Genomic DNA, 13,367 nt, shown 5'->3' on the forward strand with positions numbered 1-13,367 from the left:
TTAGTGGTTTCACCAAATAGTTTTTAGATTTTTAGCACTTCATAGCCCACAACAGCTTATTTCGCAGCTCATAGCCCACATCATCTTTTTTCATAGTTACGGTCCAACCAAAGAGACACATAATAGTAGGTCTCATGTCAAACCGCACAAGGCCCAATGCCAAGCAGCACACTCCCAGGTCCATCAGACCCGATGCCAAGCAACACATTCCCGGGTCATAGCGTCACGCTAATTTGGCTATATTTCTATTGACTATAATAACAAATTCAACAATTGCTTGGTACCAAGATCATAGCTACACACTTGTCCTGATAACAACCAAGAACCAAATGAGGATATCATACAGAAAATTAAAGGTACAATTATATCCTAAGCTAGAAGCAAATTGTTTGGTCATTGAGAGATAACGACCAACATGAAATGAACTATATTCCAGATTCTAATTGTACTTTGATTCATTCTAGGTTTTGGGATAGAAAGTCCATGACAACACTTGTTCCATATAAAAGTAAACAAAATTTTAGGTTCACCTATGCAGATTAGTATCAAAATGCTAATAAGTAGTAAAGTAATTGAAAATAATTAAGGAGCACCTCGAGAAGGTCCATATAAGAGGTCACGTGAGACGTTTGTGCAGGTTGTTGTAATGGAAGATCCTGCATTTGTAGTGAGCTCTAAATATTTTCACTCGGACTATCTTCTATGCTTTTTTTGCCTTCCTTCCTCTTCGACTTTGCCCTCCATTACCTGATTTTTGTTGCTTCTTCATTCTTGTTCTCTTTATATCAATTTTAGATTGTTTTCTCAACATACGAGGGTGACCTCTTCTTTTTAATGCTATTGGGCTCAACACAATTTCCTTGTTTTAAAATGACATTTTCATTCTTTGACTTTGGCTGCTGCTGTTGTTCTTGGATTTCCTAGTTGTCTTGGTGTGCGTAGATCTTTATCTTCAACTCATTAACACCATGGATCACCAAGTTGTACAATGTATTAGATATTGATCCATACTTTGCCCCTCCACTAAAGTGCTTGCACAAATTATCGTAGTGTTTCATAACTAGTGTATTAAGTTGACCATCATAGGAACACTTAATGAATGTGTGCTTACGCTTGAAAATCCTTTCTCCATCGCTGCATAATATAATCGAGAGGGACTTCATTAGTACCTACTAGAGGAAGTGTATAAAGGATTACTTGAAATTCAAAATGTCGACATTCACAGCTTATGTCACCTTTGTCTTTGTTGAATAGAGCAATGGACTCTGAAACAACCATTTTCTCTCCAACTATATAATTTATCTCACTTTGAAATTACAATTTAATCCTTCTTTCTCAAGACAAGTTGGATAGCAATATATTTTGCCTCTCAACTCATCATGAAACTGTTTAAACTTTGCATTTGTATATGTTGTATGGAATTGCTTCTCAAATTCATAATGTGTAATACATGGAATCACCTCTTGAAATGATTTACAATCACACATGTTTTCTTTCTCTACTTTGCCTCTTAACGCGTTGTCATATTGCTCCACAAACTACTTCAATGTAGTGGTAGAATTTACATAGTCATCAAAGAAAGCATTCACACTCTCACTCCTCTGTGTCGACAACATTCCAGCCCAAAAAGTATCTTTCACATAAGCTAGAGCCCATAGATGTCTGTCATCATAAAATTCACCAAACCATTTATTAACATGAAGGTCGAATCGATCAATCATATTGATCCATTCCTTGTAAAAACATCTTTACGTAACGAGCCATATACTACATTCGACATTTTCTTACATCATAACCAAAAAGTATCTTTGCATATGCATCTCCAGCACAAGCTTCAATTTTCTTACATCCTTTTCAACAAACTCGAGATGTTCATAACCTCTAGCTTGCATAACAAGAGAACCAAAACTTTTGTTTATACGAATTCCTGCTTGGTCATTTAACTTTAGTCTTCTTTTGGCATGAACATCAAGTTTCTTGTGACATCGTAGAAATATTGCTTTGTTTGGACTTACAACATGATTATGGTTGAGTGTAACACTACTGATACAAAACTTCTCACCCTGAAGATATAAGTTTTACTTTAGCTGCACACTACATTCTTATTGATGCGTTGGGTTTGAATGTGTCCTTTGAGGTATATTGAGCACTGCCTTGTCTACTGCAAGCAAGGGTGAAATATCTCAACCTGCCATCTTAGTTCTTTTTATACCCTCCTTTTGCCACGCCAATTCCTGTCTTATTTGCATAACTTTTGTAGAAGCTAATAACATCATCTTCACTATCAAGTTACATTCTCTTTGTGGGGGGTAACAAGATGAGTTTCTCTTTTAATTGATTGGCTGAGTCACCCTCAACCACCTCAACAATAAAAGTGTCTTCATCGGATATTTCACAATCTTGTTGCAAGTCATTATCCGAAGACAAATTAGCTTCCATTACCTACAACAAGTGAGAAAATTTATTCAGTTTTATAGTTTTATAATCAAATCATATAAATGAAATTAGAAGCAAAACTTGCTACAACATTACTGGAAACTCAAAGAGAAAATAAAATAATCAGAGCACACACTATTTTGGTGGTAGAAAGATCAACAAAAATGAATCAATATGTGCTGCGACAAACCTGTTTGCTTTTGGCCGTCTCAACGTGTGCATGGACGTACGTCCTGCGTTTTCGTGGTAGGAAGATAATCAACAAGGCACAGGAAGAACCTGTGTCGGCGTGTGCTGCGATTTATTTTAGGGTTAGAATACTCCTTAAACAGACATACATCAGATATAGGATTAATGATGGATCTGGGCCTGCACTTCTTAGTTTTGGGCCTTCTACCAACTTGGGTCTAGTGAAGGTGTAAATTTAGACACATGAAGCTAGCCTTGTTTAGATGGTCTCGTATTCAGTTTAATACATATGTATTGAGGTGGATTGAGGTCTTAAGAGTTGACAACTGTTACGGCGTGAAAGCATGTTGTTGAGATAGATGGGAGTCGGATCTCCAGGTCGTATATATATCATTTACGCACTTTTACCCGTTCTTTTCCTTACACAAACAGATACACTAGACACACACCAAGAAAAAATGTTGTAGAATAAAACTTACTGTATAATACAAATACCAAAAAATAAAGAATTCCTAAGAAAAAATATAGATATACTTTATTATTTACTTTATTAACATACTAAATTTTAAATTCTAATTTATTTTTATATTAAGAGGCATAAAAAATATTCAATATAAAGGATTAAAAACGATAGGATTCTTCGATTCTATATTTCTTAACATAAAATAAATTATAACTTAGTATGCTGATAAAATACACAATAAAGTATCTATGTAACTTTTTTTGAGAAATTTTATGACTTTTGAATTTGATATATGGTGACGGTATAGGAAGCTTATTTGTTTAATAGTCTTCTGTTCACGCCAACTTCCATACAACTTGGAGAAAACGTCGTCAATGTCGTCTCTCCATGAACAAGAGATAAATGTCCTCCGTATTTCTTGTATCAGTTGCCTTTCGCGTATATACGCTGCTATGTGTGCTTCTGCCTTGCTTGGATAGTGCAACACTAGCATATATACGTTTCTGATGCCTTGCGAAAGATTTCTTCATGTACGCTAGTAGCTATCAGTGTGCTGTGTACCCCTAATAACCAAGTAACATCCCGGTACTTCTTATTTACAGCTGGGTATCCATGGCCATGGCACGACGAACCCACCAGCACTGCCACGCTCTAGAGAGACGCGCGGGAATGGCCCAGAGAAAGCAGCAGCCATATCCGTCGTGCACCGTGCCGGGGGCGGGGCAAGGCCGCCAGGCTGGAGGTCTGGAGCTTGAAGGTCACCGCCGAGCCGGATCTTAGCGAGACGGCACAGACCAGCATGGATCGATGGGCGGAACGTCGGACGATCAGCAGGACAACGTTCGGGGGAGGAAGGGCCTCGCCGTCGCGCTCTTGCAGGCTTCCGCTCGGCAGCGGTAAGCACGTCGTTCCCATCACGAGTACACCAGGCACCAGCCAAGGCCCTGCGTCGCTAAGCGCCTAAGCTCACGGTGTTGCCTTCTCCCCCACGGTTCTTACACATGAACAGATCCTGATGCTGAGGCGTGTGTTATTACGTACACATTTGACAACACGGTGGGCAGGCACAAACATCGCGCTGGCGTTGATGGACAAGCTGGTTGTCCAAATCGTCAAGAACTTCATGGACCTGCCAAGGACATAATGGGCACGCAGTAACACACGGCGGCCCCACATGATTAGGGACCGTTTGTTTTAGCTTTTTGGAGGTTTTGTACTTCAACTTTTAGATTTCTTAAAAGTCAAATAACTCCCATAGGTACAAAATCTTCAAGAAGCTGAAATAAATAGTGCCTTAGTCGGCTAACGTGCCATGTCTACGTCATGACTACGACACACCCGTTGGTCCAGCACATGCCCATTATCTAACCGGATCTATTGGGTCGTGTTCTAAACGGGCTATATCGTGATGGTTGGCCCATGTCGTGTTAAGCTGAGGCTGTCTCCAGCAAGGGCCTGTAAACGGTTCTGAACTCTAAATATAGAGGACTGTCAGGTCCTCTAAGGCTCCAGCAAGGGTCTCTATAGCATCCTCTACATTTTAGAGGATGTGGCAGGCACTCTAAATGTGGAGGGCTCCGGCAGTGCGCTATCCGCGCTCTTCGTCCACCAGCCGCCGCCAGGAAACTTCCGCGCATTCGTACCCCGCGCTGGCGACTGCGTCTTCCGGGGCCGAGCCCTCGATCCGGCGCGCTTCGCCGCCGGCATCGAGGCAGGAGGGCGAGAAGCGGCCGTGCGGAGGGGGATCTGTCGGCGAAGAGCTCGCAACCCTTGGAACCGAGGCGGCGCGACCCACCGCAACCGAAGATCCAAGCCAGCTTCCCCCTGTTCGTCGGCGGAGAGTCGCCATCGGCAAAAGGCTTCATCGTCCGCCGACTTCGTCGAAGGCAGCCGCCAAAAGGAAGAGAAGCTCCTCGCCGCCGTCGTCTTCGTCTTCGATTCGGTCCACTGAGCCAGATCCGCGAAGAGCGAGGTACGAATTACAGAAATCCTTGGAGATAATAAGTACTTATTAATGATTACCGTATTGTATTGTTCGTACTCGGTGGTATGGATTAGGGTTTCTGGGATGTTTAGGGTTTACGATCTTAATGCGCTTCAATTTCATGGAACAATGGCTTATTGTTCCGTCCGGATGCATAAATTTAGACCGCATTTGCGGGATCCATTTTGGGTTTGGGGGGGTTGTTCGTCCCCTAAGATTCGGTTCTGTCCAGATTCAAATTACTGAACAATAATTTTGTATGCGACCATGGTAACCTAATCTGCAAATTTATAACAGGTTCACATAGATGCAATATATAACAGGTAACCTAATCTGCAAATTCTAACTGTGTACTCATAGTTTGGAATACCTTCGATTGAGTAGTTCGTAACATACGTAAATTGTAGTCGGTGTTAACTAATTGAACACTGTGTTTGATGTAGCCATGGATTCGGAGAACGAAAAGCTCCGTAAAGCACTGGCTACTCTACTCAGAGTTGTTCAAAAGCGTAGTTGTGACATCGTTGATGTCGTCACATCAGCCTTCCAGCCTTTCAACTCACCTTTGGTCGACGAATTTAACCGAGCACTAGTTGAGATTGACGACCTCGCCAAGGATCTTGAAGACGTAGCAGTGCAAACTCAGTGGGAGGTAGAAAATATGGCTAAGAGTGAAGTGAAAGAACATCCACAACAAGAGGAAGCAGTAGAGGACCTTCTCATACATGATGGTTCAGAAGACGAGCTACTGATAGACGAAGAGTCACCAATTAACTATGAAGACCTTGTGGGCTACGACGATGGTCGTGACTACTCAACCGACGACACATATCCGTACTAGTGTTGTAGGTTAAACTTCAGTACAAGTATTGTAGCATGTTTAGGTCTATGTTCAGCTGTAGTTGTCGGTTGGTATGTTCATGCTTTTGGGGGAGTTTAATGTTCTGGTCTATGTAAACTGAATCCGGTTCAGTTACTACAATAATTATTGTGTTATGTTGGACTATGTTTGCCTTACTTTATAGGGCCAATTCCCTATATGCCACTGGGAAATATACTCATTCCTTGTATGCCACTGGCCCCACATGTCATAGACACCAAAAAATATACCTATATGCCACTCAATGGCACACAAGGGATGAGTATAAAATCTGATGGCATACCAGGAATTTTCTCTACTTTATACCATGTTACATGATGACTACATGCTCATTTATGTCATGTTTGATCTGCCTGTATTCAATAGAATGGGTAGTGATTGGAACCAGGTGATGTCTCAATATGGAAGCTTCCTTAGCCAGATTGACGAGCAGCCTATCGGAACACAATATTCTGAATTTCCAGTTGATGGGCAACCCGAGGGCTCAAGAACACCAGCTGTTACTAAAAAGGCAACTCAAAGAACTAAGCTAGCAAACTTCACTGCTGAAGAGGACACAAGGGTATGCCATGCATGGCTTGCTGTTAGTTGCGATCCCATTATTAACACAGGGCAGAAACGTCAAGGATTTTGGAGTAGAATTACTGCAGCATACAACTCAAGACGAGGAACATTGCCAGAAAGGTCCACAAAATCTTTGATGAGTAGATGGGATACTATCAAAACACAGTGTTCCACTTTTGCTGGATACATGATGGCAGTCCTCCGACAGAATCCTAGTGGACTCAGTGACGCAGACAAGGTACATCTTTCATGTAACATTTTGACATCAGTATTTAGAGGTTTTTTAGTAGGTTCATGTTGTAACACTTTCTTATGTCTGGCAGACATCACTGGCAGCTTCTAGGTTTGCAGCAATTGAGAAGAAGCCTTTCCACTTTTTACACTGTTGGGCTATTCTTAAGGACCAACCAAAATGGATGGACAACCACATGGGTCAACAACAGCAGCAAGCCAACGCTAATCCCACACATTCCAACACTGTCGATTTGGATGCTGAAGAATCTGTACCATCAAGCTTCACATCAAAGAGGCCCCTTGGTCGAGATGCTTCGAAGGAAAAGGCAAAGAGGACTAAATCTGTGGACACATCTTCATCAGATTCTGAGTTTATGACACGCATGGGTGATCTTTCTTTGGAGCGCCTGTCAGTGTACAAAACAGCTGTTTCAACTGAGGAAAAGAAGTTGGATTCAATGAACAGAAATGAGAGGCAGAAATTGCTCCTAGAAAAGAAGAAGCTGAACCTGGAGAAAATAAGGCTAGAAAGGCAGAAACTAAAGGAGGACAAGGAAGAGGAGATAATGATCTTAAGCATGGATTTGAGCAAATGTAACCCTCTACTCCGCCAGTACTATGAAGCCAAGCAACAAGAGATACTGGCAAGGGTTACTGGGTCTACTTCATCTGGCCAGTGAAGGTTCATTAGTTACTATGTTTGTTTGTCATTTATGAATGAGGCGTACTCGGACTTGTTACTGTGAGCTTGCTGTCGTGAGACCCAAATCTGGTTTGTACCAGATTTTTTTTTAGGTCGTGTTTCAACTATTTGTTTTGAAGTTATTGTTTTGAACTATTTGTCATGGTTTGTACCTGAATGTTTTACTATATGTGTTGAAGTATTTGGGTTCATGATCTGTGAGCTTGGTGCAGTTTATGTTTACCATTTGTACACACATGTGCTTGCATGACAGTAGTACTCCTTGTTATTGAATTGAAACAGCAGCATGAGACACTACGACACTTGAGCACTAAGACACACAGTACACACACTTGATAAGAACAAACATGACACTAACACAGACAGTAGAACAATGTAAAGTAAACAAAGACACTAACACAGACAGAACTTGTTTCATTGCATCCTATGCAACTCCGGATCCATGTCGCGCCCAGTGATGGTGTATCAGATCTATCTGAAGCTGAGTATATTTGTTGCGGTCTTTCAGTTGGTTGTACCTTTGATTGACGAAGTCGTTGCGCTCTTCCAGTGAACCTTGAGTTGTGTCTGCCAGCACTCCGATGTTTTCAAAGGTTGTGTTCAAAGACAATGGACCTTCGTCTTCTACTATCATGTTGTGCTCAGATGCCTTTTGAAAAGGTTTGAACGGTGAAGAACATTTATGTCGTTGCAACTACCTGGCAGACCAAAATATGCATGCCATATCCACAGGTCATACGACGCAACAGCTTCCAAGATCATGGTAGGATGTTTACCACGCCCTGTAAACATCCCCTTCCATGAACTTGGGCAGTTACGCCACTCCCAATGCATGCAATCAACACTACCAAGCATACCAGGAAACCCACGTGACTCGCCAACTTGGAGAAGGCGTGCGATATCTTCTGCATTTGGTGCACGGAGATAATAGGGAGCAAACGCGGTTTGGACGGCCGTGCAAAAGTGTTTCAATGCTTCATGAGCAGTAGATTCCCCAATACGTACGTATTCGTCAACGGCATCAGCCGGAATACCGTAAGCAAGGATTCGAACAGCAGCAACAACTTTCTGTAGAGCAGAAAGACCAATCTCACCCGCACAATTTGGACGCTGAATAAAATATGGATCCACTTGTTGCACAACATCAACAAGGCGCTCAAAGACATGGCGACGCATGCGGAACCTACCATACAATTCATGTGTCATAATAGGGGTCATGAAGTTTTGTACATGGTAAAAAGAATGTGGTAATTGTAAATACCTCCTACGAAATTGAGCATCCGTGTACACCGGGTTCGCTCCAAAGTAGTCCGCTCGGATTCTTGCATCGCCGCTGATGTGATCACGATGAATCCTAACACGCCCTGGGATGGAACCACCATGACGACGCTCATTGTGTGCACGTCGCCTCCTATTGACCATGTGCCTCGCCAACTGCAACTCTTCTTCTTCCTCTTCCATTTCTTCCATCAAGCGCACAAGAAAATTGTTTTCTAAGTAGGGATTCATGGTTGTGGACTTTGGAAATGCAAGGTTGAGTGAAGTATGCAAGGCTCACTTCGTATTTATAGAGGAAGTACGCTTCGGATACAAGCCATTCGCTTGTCGTGCAAGGGAAGCTAGGCTATGGCTTCTCGAAGAAGAGTACTGGCTTACGGTGCAAGCTTGTCCATTTGAAAACATATTTTGGCAACGATATTATACTATGTTGCGCGTTACCGACAACAATTACAGAACATCAAAACAAGCAATGTAATTATTATTGATATTTCGAATTTATTGGTTAAAAAATTAATAAATACATTTTTTCGTATCATTTATATAGTGTCAAATGAGAAGAAAACAAAGAAAAATGTAAAAGAAATGGAAAATGTGAATCTGTTAACACTGTAGCTTTAGGGGACGGAATTTAGAGGACGCTGCTGGAGACGGAGAATATATAGAGGACAAAATCTTTTAGAGTGTTCTGTAAAGGACAGAGAATATTCCTTTAGGGGACGAAATTTAGGGGACGCTGCTGGAGACAGCCTAAACTGTCGTTTAGTCATCTATAAGTTTCCGGGGTGTTTAGATCCCTAGACTAAAGTTTAGTCCGGCTTTTAGATGCCTACAAGGAGGACTAAATCTGTGATAATTATAAAACTAATTATATAAGTTATTGCAAATTCACGAGTTGAATGTATTAAGTCTAACTAATCCATGATTAACCCATATTTTGCTACAGTAAAAATGTGTTGCTCATGTAGTAATTAGACTTAGGTTCTGTTTGGTTCAGATGTAGATTTCTCAAAATTTGATTTTAGTTGTAAGCTATGAGAAAGCTGTTGTGAGCTCAGAATTGTGAAAAATCGATTTTTGTTTGGTTGAAACAACTATTAACTATAGGGTTTATAAGAGCATGACAACTTGCACCGACAACATAAATCTAGAAAATCTAGGGTATGAGATGATTCTAAATTAAAATAGAGGAATCTATAGATTTTTAAAAACTTATTCTAAACCAAAGACATCATAGTCGTGAGGACCGTCTTTTTTTTGCAATTTGGCCATTTTTAGTTTTTTCATAAATATGTTATTTGCAATTTCATTTAAAAATGAACACTAAGGTCATCGCCGTCGCAATTGGCATCAACCTTAGACGGCTCAGCGCCAATGTAATTGGCACCTAGGACCCTTCCAGCCACATAGACGTGGCGTGGCGGCTGCATGGCATCCACGTGTCCAGGGTCAGCGCCAAGATCTATGGCTGAAAGGAAAATATGTTTTTGGGCCATTTCTATTTTGTTTTGGTGATTAAATGCTCAACATATTGTGTTGGACTAACATCTTCTTGTATAAGCATGAGCACACGTAGTTCAAGCAAATTGAGAAAAAAAGGCATTTTAGGCTTAAAATGGACATACTACAAATGGTTCCAAGTGAGAAAGCATGCTTGTAGCAGTAGTGTTTGGTTGAAGAGCCAAGTAGAACGGAGCCGTTCTGTCCCAGTTTTGTTGTTGTTTGGTTACAAAGTAACTAGAACGGAGTGACTCCAATTAGGGAATATTCTCCTCAGATCCGGAACCATCCCACTCCAAAAAATCAATGGGACGGAGCCGCTCCTTTCCCAGCCCACTCCCACAGATCGCTCTCCCATCCGTGCGCAGCAGCTCGCGCGCCTCCCTCTGCAACCAAACAAAAACAGAGCCGCTCCATTCTAGTTCACTCTGCAACCAAACAAAAAACAGAGCCGCTCTGTTCCAACTTACCAAACACAGAACAGAACGGCTCTGTTCCTAGAATCAAAGATGGAACGGCTCCGTTCTACTTGGCTCCTCAACCAAACACTACCTAATGTGGGGGACAGATATCCCCGGGTCCACTAGAAGGCTTGAAGACCTCGCGAAAGGCTTTGGGCCTGATGTTTCGCAAGGCCATCCCTTCGTGGATCTGGGGAGGAACGTCTGGCGAAGTGGATCAACACAAGATCGGACCAACTCGAGCCCAGACGGCCCAACGGATTTGAGTGACATCCACAGCAGTAACCCGACTCTCCCGCGCTGCGTCCTCAGGCGTTGGAACTGAATGGCGATAAGTCGGTAGAATCATAGGAAGATAGGCTCAGTCGGTTCACTATTACTTAGGCATACGTTGTTATCATATCCGCATGTAACACCCCACGATCAAGTATATAAGGCCTAGAGGGCATCCCCTCAAAAACATCTCACTTCTTAGCCATCTACTCAGCTCTCTAGCATCTCTCGTACTAGAGAACTCCCTTGTAACCCACCACACAAAAGATCCACACCAGGACGTAGGGTGTTACGCATCTCAAAGCGGCCCAAACCTATACAAGATTGTCTACTGTCTCTCGTGCATCTAGCACGAACCATCGAGCTACAGTTGGTAACACCGTCCTACTCCAAAAAGCACCTCGAGGGGAAACCCTGGGTGCGTGGTCGGACCCAAAACACCGACAGCTGGCGCGCCATGTAGGGGGTGTGTCACCGATCCAAGCTAGCTCAATGGCCATCACTTTCCAGCACAAGATCATCCTCCGCCCTGGATCCGTGTTCTGCTTCGGAACCATTTCATCCGTGGCAGACGAAGAGGGAACTATACATCGCATCACGGATCTGCCGGAGAGAAAACCTTCCTCGACAATCTCCGGGAAAGCCGGAGCGAAGCAAGAAAAAGCGCAACCTCCAGCACTCCGAGCAAAGACTACCTCCTACAAGCCAGGAGCTGAGGATCTGTCTTCCTGGAGAACCCGCTGTCCACCTCCTCTACGGAAAAATGGACGCAGGTCACAAGGAAAAAGGAAGCAAACAAGGTGAAGGCTCGTCAAGCTGCTCCTCTGGTACCTCCGCCCTCAAAGGAGAACAAAAAGAAGCTTGTCGCTATGACGGTTCCATTCTACCCCGACGTCCTCTTCATCGGGGGAAGAGTGGAATCGACCCCTGTCTCCGACGATGAACCAACCGCGCCGGGAGAGGAACCTCTTCAGCGGGAATCTCGCCGACGAAGGAACCGACGCTGAAATATCCGGCAACATCATGAAGCCGGAGAGCGGGATCCGGCACAGCCTATGTCATGAGATGAGATCTCGGAGGTAGGAGAAACTCCAGAAGAACGGGTCTTCAGGGAAAGAAGGAATTCCCGGAGACGTGATCATCGGCAAGCTCAAGAGCAAGCCGAACAGGAGGCGAGACAACGCCGAGAGAACCCTCTTCTCAGACGGAACCTGAACCCCGACTTCGCCCGAGCCATGAACACACCGAGTGAGGTCGGTGGAGTGTTGGCTCGGATATCTGATGGCCTCCCCCGGACTCCAGATGCTGAGGGCTATCGGTGGCTGCTCACTCGGGCAGCTAATCATCTTCTACCTCTCGCCCATCCACCGAGCGATCTACGACACGCTATCAACAGTCAGCGGGATGCACGGAGCTCCATCAACGCTTCACGTGAACGACAACACGAGAACGAGATTCGGCGCCGAGAAGAGTATGATCGGGATCACGGCATCCCTGCGCGAAGTCAGGCCAACAGAGTTGAGTCGGCAACGGCTTCAACCGGCGGCATGATCCGGGGACGATCGAGGCACCACATCAACAACTCCCCTCCCCGGGACCGACATCATCATCGTTGACAGGAGGACACATGTGGAGTATCGGTGCTCACTCAATGTCTCAGGGCCATTCAGTGCCCCCCTAACTTCAAAGTCTCCAACGTCGACAAGTACGAGCCTAAGCAAGACCTGGGAGGCTGGTTGGCTATCTACACCACCGCTACCCGAGCTGCTGGGGCAACTGAAGATGTGATGACCTCGTACTTGCCCATCGTCCTCGGGCAGGATGCGCTACAATGGCTACGACACCTACCCCGACACTGCATCGACGACTGGAGCGACTTCAGTCGGCGCTTCATCGCCAACTTCCAATCTCTCTCAGACAAGCCGGCGCAGCCATGGGACCTCAAATCCATTAAGCGCTGAGGGGATGAGACTCTCCGGTCGTACCTCAAAAGATTTCAGACCATGAGAAATCGTATCCCCGAGGTTGCGGAAGCAACGGTAATCGAGGACTTCTACCGGGGATCTAATGACTCGGCCTTCGTCCGAGCCATACTGCAAAAGGCACCGACTACCTCCGAGCAGCTATTCTGGGAAGCAAACCTCTACATCACCGCCAACGAACGAGCTTAGGACCTCATCGGAGGAGCGAAGCCTGCACCAGCGGCACCACGACGCGACATGAACCAACAACCCGACAAGCGTTGGGAGAAGAGGCCTCATGAAGAAGTCCACACCGCCGGACCACCCGCCTCTCGCGCCCGAGGAGCACCTCGCGGAGGCGAGCGTACGTTGGACGACATCCTCGACGCCCAGTGCCTGTACCACAAGGACATGCGTCACACCCTCTGGAACTGCAGAGAC

The 13,367-nt window shown here is 44.4% G+C and overlaps 2 protein-coding genes across 2 annotated transcripts; one reads left to right on the forward strand and one right to left on the reverse strand.

Annotated features, from left to right (window-relative positions):
- Positions 1-6,480: 6,480 nt before the first annotated feature.
- On the forward strand, positions 6,481-7,480 carry LOC103634314 (uncharacterized). The gene is made up of 2 exons (XM_008655872.4): positions 6,481-6,754; positions 6,840-7,480. Exons 1-2 carry the CDS (start codon positions 6,653-6,655, stop codon positions 7,428-7,430), a joined length of 693 nt encoding a protein of 230 aa, XP_008654094.2. The 5' UTR covers positions 6,481-6,652; the 3' UTR covers positions 7,431-7,480.
- A 220-nt stretch (positions 7,481-7,700) lies between these two features.
- On the reverse strand, positions 7,701-8,994 carry LOC103634323 (uncharacterized). Its single transcript, XM_008655879.4, has 2 exons — positions 8,715-8,994; positions 7,701-8,636 (listed from the first exon to the last, which is right to left on the reverse strand). Exons 1-2 carry the CDS (start codon positions 8,960-8,962, stop codon positions 8,084-8,086), a joined length of 801 nt encoding a protein of 266 aa, XP_008654101.1. The 5' UTR covers positions 8,963-8,994; the 3' UTR covers positions 7,701-8,083.
- Between the last annotated feature and the right edge of the window lie 4,373 nt (positions 8,995-13,367).

The sequence above is a fragment of the Zea mays genome, chromosome 1 (assembly GCF_902167145.1).
Source record: "Zea mays cultivar B73 chromosome 1, Zm-B73-REFERENCE-NAM-5.0, whole genome shotgun sequence".
Classification (NCBI taxonomy): domain Eukaryota; kingdom Viridiplantae; phylum Streptophyta; class Magnoliopsida; order Poales; family Poaceae; genus Zea; species Zea mays.